The 22801-nt window shown below is 47.5% G+C and overlaps 1 protein-coding gene across 23 annotated transcripts in view; it reads right to left on the reverse strand.

Annotated features, from left to right (window-relative positions):
* DGKD (diacylglycerol kinase delta) overlaps positions 1-22801 on the reverse strand; it is a 1053390-nt gene that overhangs the window by 517509 nt on the left and 513080 nt on the right. For all 23 annotated transcript variants that reach the window (XM_086943829.1, XM_086943836.1, XM_086943828.1 and 20 more), the window contains one exon: positions 20783-20858. In XM_086943829.1, coding sequence (XP_086799955.1) covers positions 20783-20858 — 76 coding nt within the window. The remainder of the gene's footprint in view (positions 1-20782; positions 20859-22801) is intronic.

The following is a 22801-nucleotide window of genomic DNA, read 5'->3' on the forward strand; positions in this document are numbered from 1 at the left end:
GGCCTTGCCGTCGGAAGCGACGTTCCGGTGCTCCTTTGGAGGGACGGACGGCGCCGACCCCGAGTCCTTGGAGCGATGCGCAGATGTCCCCGTTGGAGCCGGGGCTGTGTCGCTTGCTTTGGCTGGCTTTGCCGGCGCCGACGCGCTAGTTTTGTGCGTGCCACTCTTTTTAGCGGATCTCTCCTCCGGCGCCGATTTTGACCTTGTGGAATCGCCGTGTTTCTTCGACTTCTGTGGACCGGAGGTCGACGGAGTCGATGAGGCTGCCGGTGTAGGTGTTTTTGCGGTGACGACCGCCATCTTAGGGACGTTTGAGTCCTTGACTTTCGGTTTCGGTTTTGGGTCGGCCATCTTAGGTGCTGCCGAGACCGTTGCTTTCAGTTTCGGTTTCGAAACCCTTGGCGCAGCAAGTGTGTCCGTGGCCGGGCCAGCAGGCGAGGCCGTGGCTTGCGCTCCAGGGTCTTGGGTAAGGCCGACAGGCGATCCCGCGACCCTCTCCTGATGTCCGTCAACTTCGGGGCATAGCTCGTCCCCTGAGCTATCTTCCGCGGCCCCATAAACCATATTGTCGTCCCCTACCTCGTCGACGTATTCAAGGTCTTGATCCACGACTCCGTCGTCGTCATATTCCGAATCGGCCTCGACCTCCGTCTCGGGCGGGGAGATTTGAAGATGATGGCTCTGGTCCTCGTCTTCTTGGTCGTCGAAGATGTTTTCTGGATCCGGGGCCGCCTGTTTGGCCACAAGGCGCACCGCGCGCCGAATCGTGAGAGTCTTCTTCGACCTGAAACTCGCACAGGCCCTGCAACTGCCTTCGTCGTGGTCCGGCGAAAGGCATTTATTACAGACCGGATGCACGTCTATGTGTGGGTATTTGGACCCACAGAGCGGACAGAGTTTAAACGGACTCCGCTCCATGTTGGGAACTTGTTGTCGAGTCGCGATGAGAAGGCCTCGATGTCCGAAGAGTGTTACAAACTCCGCTGAATCCGGCTCCGAGAGACGGAAGAACTCGAGACCGTACGCAAACAATACCGACGTAAAGAACCCAAGCCTTTTGGCCGTAAAGATTGATGTTTATTCGGTTCCGACGGAGAGACGTCGAGACCGCATCCGAACCCAATGGCGGAAAAAAACAATCTGGGGATGGAGCCGATGCCCATGCGCACTGTAGTCCAGGGGAGGAGCCACCCATCTCAGGATACTTCGAAGACTCTTCCAGGACAACAATGTGCGATCATCCGGACCCAACACTAGGTGGCGATCTAATGCTAAGATATGAATTTAGCAGCCCACATGCCTCGAACACAGCCATCGATGGGCCAACAATACGAAACCTTGGCGGCCAAGATCGACACGGTGGCGGTGGATGTAGGCTTGATTAGGGTGGACTTGGCCAAGACCAATGAGAGAGTCAAGTCATTGGATATTAAAACAGCCAGTCTCACCACCGATGTCTCTGATCTCCAGACTGAGATCTGGACTCTTCGGACCTCGAGTGATCAATTTGCTCGCCGGCTTGAGGATTTCGAAAGTCGCGCTAGGCGCAATAATGTCCGCATCGTCGGTGTTCCGGAGTCCTCAGCTGATCAATCAACGAACCTACTCGAAGATCTGATCCTCAACCACCTCGCCCCGAAGGACCTAAATAATTTTTTTGCGGTGGAGCGTGCCCACAGAGTTCCGGGCGGATGACGCAAACAGGGGGCTACACCGCGACCCATCATTGCGAGGATCTTCAACTATAGGGACAGAGACGCCATTTTGCAGGCCTTGAGGACTAGCGGCCCCACCAAGTTTGAGAATGCGTCCATCAACTTCTACCCCGACTTTACTCCATCAGTACAGAAACAGAGACTGGGATTATCTGGGGTGAAGCGGAGACTAAGAGACCTAGGCATGAAGTATGCTATGCTTTTCCTCGCCAGATTGCGCATTGAACATAATGAGCGGGTGCTGTTCTTTGATATTCCAGAGGTGGACAGTGACTGGTTGGACACACTATCTATGCCACGGAACAATGCGGAACATTCCAGAGGCGCGGAAGGGGGCCAACGGGTCCAGGAACAGTAGGGACACCGGCGAGTGTTACCATCGTACCGTGCTGCGGTGGCTTGTTATCCTTTTTGGGCCAATGATACTCTTACAGACAAACCATGGGGCGGCGGGAAGTTCGGGACTCTTCCTTCTCCGGGGGTGTTTCCTTTTCTACTTGTAGATAAGTTTTCTTGGGTAGGGCGACAGGCACACTGCAAATTGGGGTGGTTTTTGGTTGTATCGCAGGGGTGCAGGGTGGGGGGTTGTTGTTCTGGGCATTTTGGGGGAGGGGGGCTTCCTTTTCATAGTTTGCATTGTTTTCGAGGCTACGTATTGTTGTTTGGTTTAATCTGTGTTTCCTTCACGGGGCCTGGGGGACCCTGCTACTTTTTTCGGGATGGGGGGTAGGGGGCTGAGAGTTTTGAGTTGGAATGTCAACGGCTTGGGGGATAAAATAAAGCGGGGAATCGTACTCCAATATGTAAAACGCCATTCCCCCGACATTGTATTACTGCTAGAAACACACTTGGTGGGGAACACGTTCCACGCAATGAACCGTAGGGGCTACCGGTTGGTGGCACACACGGGATTCACTTTGGGCTCCAGAGGAGCTGGGGTTATGATCCGTAGTTCCCTTCCCTTGGAGATTGATGATACGATACTGGATGATAGGGGAAGGTATGCGGCCATTGTGGGTAGGTGGGAAGGGAGAGCGGTCGCCATCCTCTCGATATATGTCCCCCCGGGTTTGCAGGCCACCACGTTTGTCGACCTGGGGAAACTGGTGTTGAGGCTTCCTGAGGGGATTCTGGTGGTCGGAGGGGACTTCAACTCGGTGGTTAATGGCCTGGAGGATCGCCACCCTCCCAGGGCTCTTACACCGTCGCAGTCTTGCCTGGGTGGTTTCTTGGAAACGTATGGTATGGAGGATTGTAGGCGGATGCTTCACCCAGGGCAGGCTCAATACACTTTCTACTTCGGGGCCCACGGGAGCTTAACTAGACTTGACTATATTCTTGTGCCGGCAGCCCAGGCGACTACGGTGAGAGAGGCCCGACATTTGCCTAGAGGCATCTCAGACCACTCCCCGCTATGGATCCATATAGATCTCCATTTAGACGCAGGGGGCCGGGTCGCCCCAATCAATCCCTGGCATCTCCGTGTTCCGGAGACCAGGGCTGGGGTGATCAAAGCCATTGATCACTACTTTGTTGAGAATATGGGATCGGTATCGTCATCTGTGTCCCTATGGGAGGCCTTTAAAACTGTTATACGGGGTCAGACGCTATCGCTGGTCGCCAGCTCTAAGAATCGCCACAATGGAGAGGTTGAGCAGCTGGAGTCTGATATTGCAGCTTTGGAGATGGATCTTGAGTCTGGGGTCACGCGTGATAAGGTGCATGTTTTGCAGCTGAAGCAGTTAGATTATAAAGCCTTGGTTACGAATGCCGCGAAAGCCATGAGTCGAGAGCAACAGGGCCGTTTGTATGATGTGGGCGACAAGGCGGGGAAGTTGATAGCTTGGCTGGACAAGAGGGAGAGACTGAATCGAGTGGTGGTTGAGCGAGTGGATGGTGTGCGTGTGACGGATCCGTTGGAGATTGTGGAGGAGTTCGCTTGCCACTTCCGAACGGTGTATGCGCCGGTCTCGGACCGGCCGGAGGAGGACTCCCGTCTTTTGCTTAGGGATATCGCTTTGCTTTGCTTGTCCGAATCTGACAGAGAGCTAATGGAGGCGGATTTCTCCATCGATGAAGTAGCGCTCCTATTCGCTCCATCCGCTCTGGAAAAGCTACGGGCCCGAATGGCATACCCATCGAGCTGTATAAGTTGTGTCCGAACAAAATGGCATCGTATCTTCGCTCGATGTTCTTGGAGTCCAGGGAGAGGGGTTCGCTTTCCCGTGGCCAGCGTCTAGCGTCTATTGTGGTGATACATAAGGAGGGTAAACCCCGTGAATTGTGTACCTCCTATAGACCTATCTCACTTCTTAATGTGGAGCCTAAAATTCTGGCAAAAATGTTAGCTAACCGTCTGATTAAAGTGATTGGAGATTTGGTGCACCCGGACCAGTCTGGCTTTATTCTGACTTGCAACACTGCGATGAATTTATGCCGTCTTCATGGCGTGCTGGCGAGGGCAGAGACGCTACGTGAGCCGGCCATTTTGGTCTCTTTGGATGCCACTATGGCATTTGACACAGTGGAATGGCCATATCTATGGGCCGCTTTGACGGAGTTCGGCTTCGGGCCGGTATTCATTGGCTGGGTCCGGCTGCTCTATGAAGAGCCCCTCGCCCAGGTGGTTGTTAACGGTCAAGTGTCGGCTCCCTTTGTTCTAGGGAGGGGTACGCGACAGGGATGCCCTCTGTCTCCGCTGCTTTTTGCCTTGGCCTTGGAGCCCTTGGCCGCTTGGTTGCGATGGGAGCCGTCACTTTGGGGTATCAGATGGACTCCCGGTTTTGAAGATCGCATTTCGCTTTATGCGGACGACATTCTCCTTTACCTCACCTCACCTCGGAAATCCCTGGGGGTATTGTTCGACGTCCTTAATTCCTTTGGGAGGAACTCTGGACTAGGCATCAACTGGGATGAATCCTGTGTCTATTCGCTCACTGACAACACCCACTCGTACTGCGCAATTGCCCAATACAAATTTCGCCCTCCGGGTTTAAGTATTTGGGTATTTATGTTTCGCGTGATCCGGCGGTCAGGTATCGGCGCAACTTGCTCCCTCCGCTTCTTCGCTTAAAAGCAGACGTGAAAGCCTGGAGAAGATTGCCGCTGTCCCTGGAGGGCAGAGCAGCTTTATTTAAAATGATGTCCCTTCCCAAGTTTTTATATGCGCTCCAAAACACTCTGGATCTAGTACCTTACAGCTACTTCCATGAGATCGAGTGACTCCAAAGAAAATTGCTGTGGGCCGGACGTCCCCGGATTGCCTTGGCTAAGCTTACGCTGTCTTGGTATGATGGCGGTATAGCGTTACCTGATATCAGACGTTATTACTGGGCCTCACAACTAAGCTCAGTCAATCATGCGATGTATGGCCCAGCTTCCAACCCAGCTTTTGCTATGGACAAATGGTTGCTGCCGGGCGGAGACTACAATAGGGCGCTTTACTCTAAACGGTCGGATGCAGCGTTGACGGGGCCCACCAAGGTGGCGGTGCGGGTCTGGTACAACGCTAAAGCTGCTATGGGCTGGTCGGACACTCTCACTCGAGCGACCCCACTCTATGCTGCCGAGAGGTTAGGCAATTTGTGGACTACCAAGGGTTGCGAAAAATGGGACCTCATTGGTATTAGTAGGGTGGGGGACCTTTTGGCGGAAGGACCAGATGAAGTCTTTTGAGGAGCTGCAACTTGAATACAAACTCAGCGGTCGAGAATACTTTCGGTACTTGCAGATCCGACACGCCCTTTCCTCTGTTTTCCCGACCAGCACGCTCATTCCAGAATCCTCACCCCTGGAGGACAGAGTGCTCGACGGCCATGTCCCGGACAGTACGATCTCCCTTATCTATAAAAAACTGATCAATGACCGAGCGGACCTTCTTTTACAGCTCCGTACGGCCTGGACCAGCGATGGACTGGAACTTGATGATGAGGACTGGCATGCGGCGATATCCTCCCCGAAGGAGGTGGCAATCCCGGCCCGTCTGAGATTGGTGCAGTTGAAAATCCTGCACTGAGTGTACATGACGGGTCCTCGCTTGTTACGTATGGGGTATGCTTCGGATGGTTTGTGTAAGCGCGGGTGTGGAAAGGTGGGTACATTCCTTCATACTTTGTGGGAGTGTCCGGCGGTGGTGTCTTTTTGGAATCGTGTGCATGGTGTTATGGAAGAAGTGACGGGTGTCTCGCTTTTGCCTGAGGCCCGAAGGTGTCTACTGAATGTGTGGGAGCCCAATGACTATAATGTAGCTCAGACGCAGTGGGCCACCTTGGGTAATATGATCGCCAGGCGTGACATTGCGCAACTGTGGGGATCGTCAAAGGCACCCAGTCTGTCGGCCTGGTCTAGAAACATGGACTGGTGCATGTTTCGTGAAAAAACAGTCTACATTGCTCGGAGCAGGCCCAAGAAGTGGGGAAGGATCTGGAATCAGTGGAACCAGTATCGTGGTGAAATTTGTACTCCACTGTAGTGGGGCTTCGTCTCGTCCCAAACAATCGCACAGCTAAAAGTGCCAATTGCATGATTATTTACTTATTTATTCAATGTTAATCCATTTTAATCCGTAGTATTCCAAACTTATCAAACTTATTCTCCAGCTTTAATTCGAGTCCACACGCTGAGTGTATATGCCGTTTCCGAGTTTTTACTGTTCAAACCGTGTCAATCCAGACTTTATGAATGAACAGGACTGAAGCATTAATTCATATCAGGCAGCGTTTATTCAAAAAATACCCAATGCATTTCGGGCTCAACGCCCTTCTTCTGGGGTCACTGTAAATGACTAATAAATAGCCACAATCCCAAATTGTATTCTTCACTTCAGTGTAACATTTCTTAATGCTAACCTAATTTATAAACATATTGCACGATGTCAAAAAACATTTATGTCAATTAAAACGCTTTGCACAACAAAACAATGCATTACGAAGAACCCTGTATGCCAGACAGCCTAACTGATATTCTCCTCCCTGATTTTGTATCTTAATCCTTATCACATTCCCATTTTTTCGAAGTGTCGAAACCAACCCATCATCCCGTTCCTTACTTGCGATTTTCTCACAACACCTTCTTTTGTGCCTACACCCTGACAATATGTCACTTGTGTTCGCCTTCAAAACCTTTTCTTATACCCATCCCTCTATAATCACCCTTTACCGAATAGTGAGGCGTATGTAAACTGCCATGTCTCATCTCTCATTTTTACTTCCGTTCTCGACAGCCGTAATTATTTGACAGTGTAACCTCTCTCTATTCCCACCCCTCCGCTTTTGGTAACTTGTCCACCGAACTATGCCCTTGCAGTGCACTCTATTTGACACGTACCTGCCACATGTAGTTTAAAAATCGTCCGTCCTTACTCCATCTAACATCCCATCAATCTCCCTCCCACAATCCCTCTCTTATTTAACCCCTGGTTTCAACTTCCCAATTAAGCTCCTGATTCAAATTTCCCGCCCTCCCGGCGTCATTTGTTGAATGTTCTTCGTGAATCACTGCATCTCCCATAAGTCAGTTCGCCTTCCTTTAACCAACCGGAGCAGTACACCATAATGTAAACAAATGTAAAGCGATGGTGTATCACATTGTGCAAACATATGTTGACTGTGAGTATTCAATGTCATTTTTGTTTCAATATAAACTCCTTGAGCGTCTCCCACACTGTCTTTAATGAACCACGTTGTTATTCCTTGCGTGCAGACTCGTGTTTTTTGCAACAATTTTATCAGTATTCTTCATCTTCATCCTTGGGTGCTATCCTGGTGTAGGGCATTAATTAAATTGCACTGTAAAAGGGGGGCAGGATTAAAATGGATTAACATTGATAAATAAGTAAATAATCACGCAATTGGCACTTTTAGCTGTGCGATTGTTTGGGACGAGACGAAGCCCCACTACAGTGATGTTCATAACTTTAGTGCCATTAGGGCATGGCACTAGACTCAATCGGCACGCACCCTTTAGATTAAAGAGACAAGTTTGAGAAATTAGGTATAAGTGGTGTGCATCCTGCCCCCCTTTTACAGTGAAATTTGTACTCCCCCTTTTGTGCCTCCACCGGAGGTGCTGTACCCCCCTTAGCGTGATGTTCCTTCTAGTCTAAATTTTTGTTCAAGTATTGCTGGCTTGCTTTCTTTTCCCCTTTCCCCCTCCCGTCTGCTCTTCCAATAGCTTTCAAACTTCACTTGTTACTACGTGACAGTCGTAGATGTGGTGCTCCCTTCCCAGAAGGATTACTTGTGTATCAGCCTTGCGTTCAGCCTCAGCAGTTTTTTTCCTTTCAATTTTTGATTTTTTGGTTTTCAAAAAACACAAAAAACAAAGACCTAATTTCTCCTGTGATACAATGTATGGCTATGACATGTTTGTTTAATTGCCGCCGGGCCCTAGGGTTGTCGGCTGAAGTGCTGTGTACCTCATTCATCCCGTTATGATACTTGGAACTGTTGACAGCCGACCCTGCGTGGCTGTATGATTGCTGATGTATAACCATGTTTATCAATAAAGGTTTTTTTTTAAAAAAGAAGGGGAATGTGTGTTTTTACATGTTCTAACAGTAAATCTCCTAAATTATCGTTTTTAGTGTGGAAACGGCTAGCAGCCCCATTGTGAGGGCAGAGTTGCAGGCTGTCACAGCAGCCCTGCTAACTTCTGACTGCGACTACTAAAGTTGATACTGTAAGGTCTCAAACAACTTGTTCCATTAAGCCCAACTTGAGGCCAGAATCCAGTTCAAACTGGCAAGCACATCCTTGAGGCCAGAATCCAGTTCAAATAGGCTTGCATCACCCACAAAGCTCTCTATTCCAAGTCCCCTGCTTTTCTCGCACAGAAAGGAATATGCTACTTACCAGTATGAATCTGTTCTTGGCATGTAGGGCTGCTGACATTCATATCTTGTGCATAGATCGCCGCCTAGTGTTGGGTCCAGATGATTGCACTTTGTTGTCTTGGAAGAGTCTTCGAAGTATCACAAGATAGGTGACTCCTCCCTTGGACTACAGTGCGCATGGGCTTCTTCTCCATCCTCAGATTGTGGCAAAGATGGAGATAGCAAAGAAAGAGATGGCCATGCCAGAGATAATACTGCAGCTGCTACAGGCACCGGGGAGGAGGGCAGGCGATATGAATGTCAGCAGCCCTACATGCCAAGAACATATGCATACTGGTAAGTAGCATATTCCGTTCGAGGCATGTGGGCTGCTGAATTTATATCTTGTGCATAGACTGTATAGCAGTATCTCCTCTAGCTGTGGCGACCTGTGCCAGCTGCAGCAGTTTGAAAAAGAGTTTTGAGGACAGCCTGGCCTACAGCAGCTTGCTGTTTTGTTTGCACATCTACACAGTAGTGTTTTGTGAAAGTGTGTATAGTGGTCCATGTGGCTGCCTTACAGATGTCTTCAAGAGGAATATTTCCTAGGAAAGCCATGGATGCCCCCATTTTCCTTGTGGAGTGTGCTCTTGGGGGGACGGTTAAAGTGCGTTTTGCCTTTTGATAGCATATTTGAATGCATTTAACTATCCATCTGGCTATTCCTGATTTTGAAATTGGATTCCCTTTGTGTTGTGGTGCAAAAGCAACAAACAGTTGTTTTGTTTTCCTAAAGGATTTAGTTCTGTCCACATAATAAAGTAGAGCTCTCTTTACGTCTAATGTGTGCAGGGCTCTCTCAGCTACTGACTGTGGATTTTGAAAGAATACTGGCAGTTCTATTGACTGGTTGATATGGAAGTTGGATACAACCTTAGGCATGAATTTAGGGTTTGTTCTAAGAACCGCTCTGTTGGCATGTAACTGCATGAAAGGTTCTTGAACCGTAAGTGCTTGTAATTCGCTCACTCTTCTGAGTGAGGTGATGGCAACCAAGAATGCGGCTTTCCACGTTAAAAACTGTAGTTCGCATGAATGTAAAGGTTCAAAAGGAGGGCCCATGAGTCTGGTAAGTACTATATTCAGATTCCAGACTGGGGAAGGGGGGTGCCTAGGAGGAATCACCCTTTTTAAACCCTCCATGAAAGCTCTGATTGCTGGTATTCTAAACAGTGAAAGGTGTTGCCTGTTTTGAAGGTATGCTGCTATAGCAGTGAGGTGTAGTCGTATTGAAGAGTATGCTAAATTACATCTTTGTAGATGCAGCAGGTAACATATAATGTTTTGTATTGAAGCGTCTAAGGCGTTGATTTGATTATTGTTGCGGTAAATAACAAATCTCTTCCATTTAGCTAAATAGCACGCTCGTGTGGTTGGTCTTCTTGCTTCCCTAATGATGTTCATGCAATCTGGGGGCAAGTTAAGATATCCAAAGTCTAAGACCTCAGGAGCCAGATTGCTAGGTTCATTTGATTGGGATCTGGGTGTCTGATTTCTCCATGGTTCTGAGTTAGAAGATGAGGTGCAAGGCACAGTCTTTGATGGGGAACTACTGAGAGTTCCAGGAACGTTGTGTACCACGGTTGTCTCGCCCATGTGGGAGCAACTAGGATTAGTGTGAGGGAGTGTTTTACCACAGTTTGCGTGCCACCAGCGGGATCAGTGGTGCAGGGGGAAAAGCGTACGCAAATCTGCCTGACCAGTTCATCCATATCGCATTGCACTGTGACAAGGGATGTGGGAACCTGGCGGCAAAGTATTGGCATTTCGAGTTTTCTTTTGTGGCGAACAGGTCTATTTCTGGGTGACCCAACTCCTCGAAGACTGGCTGGAGAACCTGGGAGTAAATCTCCCATTCGTGTAGTTGTTGGCTGTGCCTGCTAAGCAGGTCGGCAACCTGATTGTCCTTCCCTGGAAGGTATTCTGCTAGGAGAAAGATGTTTTTCGGAATCGCCCACTTCCATATGCTTTGTGCCATATGGGATAGCTGTGGAGAGTGCGTTCCTCCCTGTTTCTGGATATAGTACATCGCGGTCATGTTGTCCGTCTGGATCAACACCGTCTTGCTGTACAAGTATTTCTGGAATGCTTTTAGGGCTAGGAATATTGCTAGCAATTCCAGTTGGTTGATATGCAGCTTTTTCTGTTTGTTTGTCCAGAGCCCTTGTACTGTGTATTGAAGGAGATGGGCTCCCCAGCCTGTCAGTGATGCGTCCGCTGTTAGTACTAGTTGTGGAACCGGCTCTTGGAACAGTCGCCCCTAGGAAAGGTTTTGTGGGTTCCACCACTGCTGAGAGTTGTGAGTGCGACTGTCTACCAACACTAGGCCTTTTAGTTGTCCTTGAGCCTGGTTCCATTGCCGTGCAAGGCATTCCTGTCATGGGCGCATTTGAAGTCTGGCATGGGGGACAATGAATATGCAGGAGGCCATCATGCCTATGAGCTGCATGAAGACTTGAGCTGGCAGAGAGTGTTTTGGCAGGAATTTGCAAATGAGTGTCTGCATACTGGCTATCCTTGCTGAGTTTGGATATGCCTTTGCCACTGAGGTGTCTATAGTGGCTCCCAGGTACTGCTGTGTGTGGGACGGTTGCAGATGTGATTTTGTGTAGTTGATTGAAAAGCCTAAGCTGTGTAGCAACTGGATTGTTTGAGACGTGTGTGCTGCACACTGTTGGTACGATTTTGCTTGTATGAGCCAATCGTCCAGATAAGGGTACACATGGACATGTTGCCTTCTGAGATGTGCTGCTACTGTCGCTAAGCATTTTGTAAACACTCTTGGAGCCGAAGAGCAAAACCTTGAATTGGTAGTGTTGACCTTCTATTGTGAACCTGAGGTATTTTCTGTGGGCTGGATGGATGGGTATGTGAAAATACGCATCTCAGAGGCTAGTGTTGCTAGGAAATCTCCTTGTTGTAGCAACTGGAGCACTAGTTGTAGTTTGATCATATGAAAGTGCTCCGATAGTATGTATTGATTTAGGGGTCTGAGGTCCAATATTGGTCTAAGGGAACTGTCCTTCTTGGGAATAAGGAAGTATAAGGAGTACACTCCTGTCCCTTGCTGTTGGAAAGGGACCTTCTCTATGGCCCCCTTTTCTAGCATGCAGTTCACCTCTTGTTGTAGCAGGGTGATGTGTTCCCTTGACATTGGACGATGTCTGGGTGGTGTAGAAGTCAGTTCTAGGCAGTAGCCAGACTGGATAATTTCTCTCACCCACCTGTCAGTGGTAATTGCGTTCCAGACAGGCAGGAACTGTTGGAGTCTGCCTCCGACCGGTGTTAAGTGGTCTGGAGGTAGCGTAATGAAGTCACTGTTTTGTGACAGTGGAGTCTCTGGTGTTATTGCCTCCACGTCCTCTTCCCTTATTATTGTTACCTCGGTAACCTCCTCTGGTTGTGTTCTTGTTAAAGGAACCTTGTGTGTTACTTTTGTACGAGGCAGATGTTTGTGAGGTATTTCCTCGTGTGGTCGCTCTGTATGAGGAGCGACGAAAGGAGCCTCTATGTTGCTGAAATTGCAATGCCCCCATTGATTTTGCGGTCTCTGTGTCCTTTTTCATTTTATCCAAAATGGTGTCGACAGCAGGGCCAAATAGAAAATCCTGATTAACAGGCTGGTTAAGAATGGTGGACTGCACCTCATTCTTAAAACCAGAAATACACAGCCATGCATGTCTGCGTAGTTGGACGCTAGAGTTGATTGACCTAGCTGCAGTATCTGCTGCATCAAGCGCGCATTTGATGGCGGCGTTTGTCATGAATTTTCCCTCTTGTATCAGATCCTGGGCTTGTGCTTTGAAAGGCTCAGGTAGGTGTTGCATTAGGTTTTCTAGCTGATCGTAATGCGCCCTGTCATAACGAGCCAGTAGGGCTTGTGTATTAGCAATCCTCCATGAGTTGGAGGCTTGTGCTGCTACCCTTTTGCCTGATGCCTCTAGTATTTTTGACTCCTTGTCGGGGGAAGTGTTTCCCCAGTTGTTTGGGAGTTGGCTCTTTTCCGTGCGTTGGCCACTACCAGGGAGTCAAGTGGTAACTGCCCTCTGATGTAAGTAGGGTTTGTAGGAGCTGCCCTATATTTTTTTTCCATTCTGGGGTTGTTTACCCGTGCCCTGGCTGTATCCTTAAATATGTCAGGTGCATGTTTCAGAACTCCCTTTAACATGGGAAGCGTTTTGACACATTTTTCTGATGTAGGAAGGTGTCAAACAAGAAGTCTTCCTCAACAGGGTCGTTATGCAGATCTACGTTGTGAAATTGTGCTGCCCTGTCTATGAGTTGATTAAAGACTACGGTGTCATCAGTAGGGGACGGCTTAGTAAGATAAGAGGGTATATCAGGGATGGGATGGGTGTTGTAAGGGTCTGTTGGGTCTTCCCATGGTTCCTCTTGTGGGTCAGTATCTTGTGGGAAATCATATTGAGGCTGTGGCTCATCCCCTGTGTTACCTTCATTGTCCCCGTGTTGAGAAGGAGAATAAGGAGAGTAGGGAATAAAAGGAGTAGTAGGCATGATAGGCTGAAAAGGAATGAAGGGTCTAGAGGGAGAAGTCCCAAAGTCCTTTTTCTTTAATGGAATAGGGGACTGAGGTTCAAAGTCCAAAGGCCTCTTCTTCCTATGCAGTATGGTAACTTTACCAGTCTCTGGATTAATGTATATTTTTGCCTGGTCGTCAGAGGGATCTGGGTGGAAGAGTTCCTCCTCTACAGTCCTGGGTTGAGTGTTCGACTTTGGTTTTTCGACGACTTTTGGCTTAGTAACCGATTTTTTCGGCTTGGGCCTTTTTTCGGGTCAACCGTAACTTTCGGTTCGACGCGTTTTTTGTGCTCCGTAGGCTTCTTCGGAGGAGTGTCTTTTTCCGAGTCTATGTTCTTTTTCGGGTCGACTGGTGACTTAGGCTTTTTTGGATGAGTGTCCTTTCCCGAGTCGATGGTATGTTTTGGATCGACTGGTGTTTTTGGAGCCGGTGTCCTTGGGTCAACAGGTTTTTTCTGGCCTCGGCTCAGGTTAAGGTACGGCGCCCTTTGCCGGGTCGACGGATTTTGGGGCCGAAGGCTTGTTCGGGTCGGTGACCTTTTTTGGTTCGGCGCCCTTTGGTTGTGTGCCCTTGTTCGTTTCGACAACCACTCTTGGCTCGACGATTTTGGGCTGTGCGGCCTTGTTGGGGTCAACAGTCTTTTTCGGCTCGACACTCTTTGGCTGTACGGCCGTTTTCGGATCGATGCCCTTCGAGTCGACGACCTTCTTTGGCTCTGGAACCTTCTTTGGGACGATGGTACTGGGCCCTGGGGTTTCAGAAGGTTTCAGTTTCGGAGCCGAGCCGGATGGCGGGGTTTGCAAACCTTTTTTCTGATCTTGGCTAAGGCCCTTTGGCGATGCCTTGACTGGAGCCTTTGGTAATGGGGTAATTGGTGTCGGAGGGCAGGGTACTCACGATTTGCCCCGGTGGGATGTCGTCATCGGAGTCCGAGTAGTCCTCGACGGTGACGATCTCTAGGTCCGAGTCTGGAGCTTCTTGTAGATCCAGGTCATCATCGAAGATGTTGTCCGGGTCCGATGCCTGTCGCTGCATTACTTGCCTAGCGGCACGTCGGTTTTGAATAGTTTTCTTCGATCTAAACTGTGCGCAGGCTGGACAGCTTTCTTCTTTATGGTCTGGGGAAAGGCACGTGTTGCATACCAAGTGCTTATCAGTATGTGGGAACTTGGATTGGCATTGTGGGCACCTTTTAAACAGGGTTCTTTCCATCGACGGTTGGCTCACGTGGCGTCGAAAAGGCCCAACGGCCTGCGTCGACGACCGATTTGAGATGGAAGGCTGGATCGAGTAGAGAGTTACCGAGCGAGAACAATACCGTCGAATCGAAGGCCTTTTAGCCTTTAGAAAAGTTTTGTTTTTGATTCCAAAGTTGGAGTATAGGAGTTTGCATCCGAACCCAATGGCGGAAAAAAACAATCTGAGGATGGAGAAGATGCCCATGCGCACTGTAGTCCAAGGGAGGAGTCACCTATGTCATGATACTTCGAAGACTCTTCCAAGACAACAAAGTGCAATCATCCGGACCCAACACTAGGCGGCGATCTATGCACAAGATATGAATTCAGCAGCCCACATGCCTCGAACCTTGTATTATCCGGAGGAATCAGAAACTCCCGGTCCGTCAAAACCCTTTTGCTCCAACCCGCACGCTTCCAGAAAAAAGAACATACAATCGGGCTTTCTCTGGAGCCGCCAAAAGAAAATGGAACTCACTCCCACCCGCCATTAGAAGAATACCGTCTCTAGCCCACTTCAAAAAGGAGACCAAATCTTTCATAATGGGCAAATTCCTCTCCTCAAGCTCACGCTACAATCACCCCCTCAACCTGATTTTACCTATGATCACTGCACTATTCCTTGGCTGCCTTCCCCTATATTCCCCCCCCCCCCTGTTCTGTATCCAACCTGATACTTCTGTAAAGCGCTCTGATACCCTCACGGGTCTGGTTCGCGCTCTTAAATAAATAAATGTATGTAACTCGCGGCAGTGTGCAACATTTTACAAAGTTCCCGCTTTGTTGTCCTAAAAAAATTCCCTATGCCCATCCATGGTTGGACCCAGGGTCTGTCCCTGAGACATCTTTCTGTCCTCTTGTGGAGACGTGCAAACAACTAAAAGGAAAAGAGACAATGAAAGCCTGCACAGGAGGGAGATGTTACCTCTCCCTGGCAGGGAGCCACACAGGTGTTTGCCCAAATGTAAAGCTTCTAAGGAGTAATTGCCTTTGAAAGGCAAATGGTGAGCACATGGGTTAGGGGCAGCTCTATTGTTTAGGTAGATAGGATGGCACTTGGGAAGGAGAGGGAAACCAGCTGCTAAACCTGTTTTTCAGGAGCTTGTAGACCCCTAGGTAGCAAAATCTCTGGGTTTGGCTAAGGAGCTCTACACAACAAGAGACGGGTTCAACCATATTGCAAGTAGACAGAATGGAGGTTTCTAGAAAACCCAGATCACCCAGTTCACAGGAAGTGGTCATGGGAGGGAGGGAACCTGGTAGCCCATCAGTTACTAAACCCGACCTACCCTGAGAGAAATTTCAGGGCATAAAAAGGGCATCTCTGGTAACCAGACCTCAGATTTAGACAATGGAGAAGAGGACCAAAGAAGGACTGCCATGCTGCACCAAGGCTGCATTGGCTTGGACTGTACCTGGTCAACCTGGTAGCTGGAGAAGGGACTGTGCCTGCTGTGTCCTATTCGTTGATCAGTCATTTCCAGAGCCCAGTGGAAGCAAGCGACACCAAGGGTCATATGGCTGCCCTCCAGTTCGCAGCACAGGCCCACCACAGCTGTAAAAGCCTTCTGGGGCAAGTTGGTACTCCACATCTCCTGAACACTGATCCTCGCCGTCGTGCAGTAACAGTGACTAGGAACCCACACTCAAAGTTTCCCCAGAGTCTGCTGAACTCTGGAGAGTCATTGGAGTGCAGCTTCGTCGCTCAGAAGGCAAGTTACTGCCCAAGGAAGGATTCCCATGTGACCGCGATACCAGGCAACAGGCAGCCCAGTCGCGACTGGACCTCTGACAGGACCAAGAGGATTTTGTGGGGCATCAACTCCTGCTGCCAGGATCACCTCACTAGGCCCAAGGAGTAGTCGCAGGAAAACCCAGTAAACTGCACAGAATTTCACGACATCCTTGAGCATCTTCAGCATTCTGTATCCCTTGCATCAGAACTCCTTCCATAAAAGTCTATGGCAAGGAAAAAAAGTGTAAGGAACTCACTGAAGACTACTTATTCCTCCTAGGTAACTGTTTCTGAGGACCTTGCTGGCTCCCTGCCAGAGTTGGACGTATACAGTAACTGAAAATGACTGCGTTGATACTTACCCAAGTTTTTCTTTAAAAAGTTTCCAAGTTTCAACTTGAATTTGCAAAGGCTTGTTCGTGGTTAAGTGAAAAAGTGCATATTTACTATACCTCTTAATTTTTGTATTTACGGGACGCTCCAGCGGATCTTTTTCATTGTGGTGTCTAAAAATGCATTAAAAATACAGTTCATTTACATAAATGGGTGTCAGACTTCTTGACTATCTCGTGTATTTCTTCTTCAATTGTTTTGGTGCTGTTTAAATGCTTTACATGTGTTCCTTTGTCTAAGCCGGACTGCTTAAGTGCCACAGCTACCCAGGGTCGAGCGAAGGGTTTAATATGCAAAGCCAAATGGTCCTAAAGTGGTTGGTAGGTTGGTAAGTGTATTACACTGTGTGGTTGAACAACCACACCCTAAAATACCCCTCATTTCCTCATACTAATGGTAGCGGTGGGATCCAGAACTTGTGTTTAGCAGTACCATACAGTTGTTGAAGTTTAAGACCACTGAGAATCTTCTCAAGTGGACACTTGAAAAACAAGTTTTTTGTGGCTCCCAAGCATCTGTTGAGTTATTGCAGTCACCAAATGCCTATTTCTAAAGCTTTCTTAGAAAGGTTCATGGGTTTGAGAAAAGTTTTTTTAAAGTTGTGACAATGTTTTCTTAAGTTTCAACAGTTTGAGAAAGCTCAAAAACTTTTTGAAAAAGTTAAAGGAGTCAACTCTTTACCAAGGAAGCATGGAGCTTGGCATGAAAAACCTGTCCTCCCTCAAGACAGATGAGCTGAGGGCTCCTTGTAGGGCTCGGGGGATCAAGATGGATGTTAAGGCCATGAGAATGACCTGATCAAGGACCTCGGAGCCTAGAAGAGGACCACAAAGTACATCCACACCTAAAGAAGGAATTACCCCAAGGTAGTGGGGAAGAAGTTTAAGTGGTGGTAGAAAGAAGGACCAGGATTGGCCTGGGGCCTAAGGAAGATGGTGGCAGCAGAAAAGCAACTGAAGGTTCTGACAGGAATGCACATGAAGTCAGACTGCTCAAAGGGATTGTCCCTAGTTATGTTCAGGAAGGTGACAGACACATGGCGTAGCCTTATATGAGAGAGATCTCTCAAGATGAGAAAGGTGGGTGCATAAAACTGGGGAACACTACTATGGGAGTTAGTGCCAGTAGTTGGTAGGGACAGACTACTCACACTTGAGGATGACACAGCAGAACCCTACGCACATATGAAGGAAGCACTAATTGAGCTCTTTGGACTAGCATGAGGAGTAAAGCCAGAAGTATAGGACAGCACAGAAAGATGCAACACCGACTTGAGTTGACTTTGTTGGCAATTCAGTTAGAGCACTAGATGGATGGATTAAGGACAACAAAGTAGATAATTTCGAAGGCTTCTATACCATTATTGTTAAGGAGTACATGTTAACAAATTGTCACTCATAGAAGCTGCACCAACATCTGGTAGACTCTAATCTGTGTAGCCACAGGGAGCTGGGCAAGACAGTTGATGAGTGAGTTTGTACCACAGCCTCCAACAAGCCCCAGATTGGGGACCCAAAAAAAGAGGACAAAAGGGGGGCAAATATAAAAAGAATAATAGTCACAAAGAGTCCCCAAAAGTTGGGGGGCTGCCCAGAGTAACATCTTATTCCAAGGAGAGAAGGTATATGGGAAAGACGTATGCTGACCCCCTCAAAGTCTGGGGCATATTTTGACTGAAATTAGCCACGACATAGAGGGGGAGACTTAATGTGCAATAGAAAAAGACACACTGTTGGCCAGTCCAAGGGAATGGCTGGTGTAGGGATGAGGTGGGATGTTGCGCCTAGAGATCCCAAAGGATATACAGAGGTCACTTTAATATCCCTATGTGGAGAGAACATTGTGCCTTTGGTTCACTGCCGCCTAGTGTGGAAAAGTATAGTTAGTCACCAAAAAGGAATGGGGTGGAGGTGAAGGCTCTGAAGTATACAGGTGCCAGTGTGACCATGGTGATGGCCAAACTGGTTTCCCCGGACCAGAACCTACTAGATGAAGTGCGCGAGATTGTCAATGCTGACAATGTCACAAAGTCCCATTCAATGGCTGTGGTAGACTTGGGGAGGGGCTCCTGGCTCAACTAGGGTAGCTGTGTCCCCTGCCATCCCAGTAGAGTGTCTGCTGGAAAATAACCTGGAAACGCCTGCTTGGGCTGAAGTGGAAAGAAGGACCCATGCAGCAATGCTGGGTTTACCAGACTGGATGAGTATTACAACAAGAGCACAGAAGGCACCGTGGGAGAGTCAAGAGATCCTGGAGCCTGAAACTATGGACTAGGTCCCTAAAGCCTAAAGGGGAGGCTGGCAACCAACAGTACCAGAAGGAGCCTAACCCTCAGGCTGAATGCCTGGTACTTGAGGGAGAAACTGCTCCCCTAGGTGATGTGCCAGATTTGGCAAATCTCCAGGGAGCAACGGGTGCCTCAAGGATGAATTTGAGTAAATGGCACAGGACATGCCCTTCTCTTGAAAACCTGTGACAGTTGGCTCTCAGACAGGAACAAGGGGATACCGGTGGCATCCATAACACATACTGGGAGGAGGGCCTCCTGACAGTAGACACAGGAACCCAAATGAGAAGCAAAAAGAAAATTGGTGACCCACAGCAGTACAAGAGTTCCTCCCCAACATACCCCATGTTATTCACTTACCTTGGCACCTGGGGCAGACCACTACCTAGGAAAGCCTGGTCAATCCTTTCTACTGGCTCCAGATGTTTAAGAATGTCAAGGAGTTCAGTTACTTCTGTGGCACCTGCCAAGCCAGTAGCAAGACAGGGGCAAGCCAAAAGCTCCAAACACCACTTCTAGTAGTGGGAACTCCTTTTGGGGGATAGGGGTTTACATTATTGGTCCACTAGACACCCCCCAACATCCTCAGGGATAAGATTTATCATGGTGGTATTAGACCATGCCACCATGTATCTGGAAGCTATTCAACTTAGGACAGTCACTGCTCATGGAGTAGCTAGAGCTTGAATCTTCACCAGGGCTGGGGTCCCTAAGAAGGTGACTTCAGATAAAGGGAAGAATTAACTCAACTCATTGGGTTCTTTATGCTAATGTATGCCCTTGATTACAAGTGCTTACGATATGGGGTGGTCTTGGAGATTTGGAATTTGTGTCAAAAAGGTTCAGCGGTGCCAGACTGTGCCTGAGCTGGGTTACTTGGCACTTCTTTGCCTCACTGTTTTCAGACCTCTTCTTTAACGATAACTCCTTCTTCAGTTCAGCAACCTACTTGGTGGCAGAGCCCTCTCCTTATGCCACATCAATTTTTTGGTTCTCCATGTAGCTCAACAGCCCAAAGTCCCTCATCGTTGTTTTCAGCTATAACTGGGTCATGGTGTAGTGAGCACACCTCTGCTTCTCCCTTGTCGTGGACATTTATGCAGAATCTAAAGGGGGTATGCTCCATCCCTGATGTTCATTCTCCGATCCACGTGGTCGATGTAGTTCCAATGGAAAGCTTTAGAAAAGCCTCCGTTTTCTTCAGCGCTAACCTAATCTGCTCAACTTCAGTCTTCTAACGTTTATGTTTCCTTCATGTTTTTCAGTTTTGGGCAGTGATCCCTTCATAAAATGCAATCTTCCCTCCTATTCATTTCAAGCACATGGCTGTGGTTCCAGACCCATTTACAGAAAAAAGAGAATGAGAAGATGGCATTCATGCAGACAGGCTTTCAGGGCACACACCTGAAGTCACAAGGGCATAAACAACATGCCAAATGGTTGGAGCGATACGTCAGGGCTCAATTAGGTGGCTTAATGATGCAGACCATGTGAATCCAGCAAATATTTGCACTCAAAACTTTAAGTAGGTTATGTCAAGCTCTGTCCATATATTGATTAACTATATTTCTAAAGCAATCACCTCAGCAGAGGGGCAGTGGGGACTTTTAGATCAAACCAATTAGAGAAAGTAATAATAAAAAAATAAACATATAGAAAGCTAAACATTCTTCAGCATGTTCAATACGGAAAGGATAAAGAAGAGAAAGATGGCTAGGATCTCAGGAAATGGATCATTAAAAGGAGGGCTTTAAACCCCATGCAGAGGGCTAAAAGGCTAAGTATAAGTATATTTAGAGGAGTAAATTCTGAGTTATTTGGTTGCAACAATTTTGCAACATTATTTAAACATCTATAACTAGTAGATGAAAATGTAAAAATATTTGGACTGCTTTTGAAAGCTTTGTTCCTGCTATGCTAGCCATTTTCCTTAAATAAAAGTAATTATTAGATGCAGACTGTCAGCTTGCCACTTCACTTCTTCCCCTGCATTTACTGCTTACTTCAGAATCCTCAGTGGAGTTTTCGCTAGCAGTTGACTGTTGTGGGAGCTTTGTCTCGTACACCATAATGCTCCACCTGTTATTGAAATGAGAGAGAATATATGAAAATTTAGAGTGAGATATCTCTATACCAAATCATTGCCTCTCTAGGTCTCCTTAACTTAAACATGTTAAGCACTTAAACATAGGTTAATCGCAGTATGCTATATGAAATGACAAAACAAACAGGACATGCCCTGATATAACACACAAATTTAGAGCAGTACAAATAAACAGGATTAATGCCAAACGAGTTCTTGATTGTCAGACTGTGCCAAATAGTAAATCCAACTGTGAAAGAAAAGTGTTTTACCATGGTGCCTAGGAATATGTCCATCACAATGACAGTAAATATACCCAATGGTAGCATGATACAATATCATTAAGGCAACCGAATACTTTTACGATTTTGACATAGGCTGGGTGAGTTCTCGGAAAATATTCTAATCACAGTGAAAAACAAAACACAATTGTAGCCCAGTGTAGGGTCACTCTTGTGACAGAATATTTTCATTTTTTTATGGAGTTGAAACACTGTATAAAATAATATTGTAATTGCAATGACACATCATATGCCAGAATATGACAGTGTACAAGCCCATTTTCCAGAAAGTATTTCTTTTTGGAATAAGGTAGGCCTTTTTCACTCAGCAAGCATTCATTTTTGAGAGTTAGTATTAGGTGGTGGGGAATGGAGGGGAAGGTGGAATATGTTTTAAAATTGACATGCATGGACACTAATGACAGAGAGTATGTGGACTGTTGATGCTATCGGTTTGTATGGAGAGTCGATTAATAGGGAGTTTTGTAGTGAGATGAAGCTTGGCTCTCTTCCAGATATACATCACCCTTCATTGAATGGTAGAATGCCTGGAGGTATGATACCTGTAAAAGGACATTAGTAGGCGACACAACCATCTGACCAAATCTGTCAGATGCGGTATATCACTGTGAAGTTAAAATGAGAAAAAGATACATTCAGCGGTGGGGAAAAATACATTTATGCATATGCTCGAAGGATGATGACGACAAAAGTTGCGGAGACCTGTATAAACACAGAGAAAGACCAAGAAAAAGCAGATTGAGAGAGACAAGATGACTAATGATAGCAGTCACAAAACGGATAGGGGAGATGGGGCAATATTACAAATCAGTTTAGATTCACTGTGATGTTCAGGGTAATTTCAGAATATTTTAGCACGTTCAGGGAGATAATACAATAGGAGAAAGTTATTTAAATTCAGTAATTATCTTTCTGGCGGATACTCTAATCTACCTGTAGATTCCTCACCTTTGAATATCCCAGACGCTGGAATGGATCTGAAAACCTCTGACCTAGCTCCATGGTGCCAGTAGGCAGCACTGACTCAGACTCTATTCAAAACGCTGAGTCATGGTGTCGTCACTGGAGCCATATAGCTGAATGAGTTGAAGGACAGCTTTGAGAGGGAGATGTATAGCATTGAGCTCGAAAGGTAGGTTTTATGGTGCCCCCAGTATTGAGGGGGCCACAATCTATGGATAGTCATTTGGTGGAGACATGTTCCCAATAGACCAAAAAGGCATCTGTCGTGATGGTGACTTGTGGAATGGAGTCTAGAAATGCCTGCACTACAAAAGATTGTTGCTGTTCTAACACTGCAGAGAGCAATGGGTGTTGGTCTTCACCTACATTAGATATTGCCAATGAACCTCCACTTGTGGTCATTCAACTGAAAGGCATTCTTGTTGCAAACTCATATGGAGCAGGACATGGGGTACTATGGCAATACAAGAGATCAAAATGGTAAAGAGGCGCATAGAAGTTCTGACAGTGAGTTAACAATTGGGCTGAAAAAGAGGTAAGAGCCTCTAGAATGCCCACATACTCTATTCAGACTGGGCTAGGCTTTGGAAAGGTTGGATCTGGAGGAGGTTTAGGAGGGTGTAAGGGGGTGCCCGAGGTGCCCCCTGGAGTTCAAGTGACCTGTGACCCCCCCC

Source organism: Lissotriton vulgaris, chromosome 11, assembly GCF_964263255.1.
Source record: "Lissotriton vulgaris chromosome 11, aLisVul1.2, whole genome shotgun sequence".
In the NCBI taxonomy this organism is placed as follows: Eukaryota; Metazoa; Chordata; class Amphibia; order Caudata; family Salamandridae; genus Lissotriton; species Lissotriton vulgaris.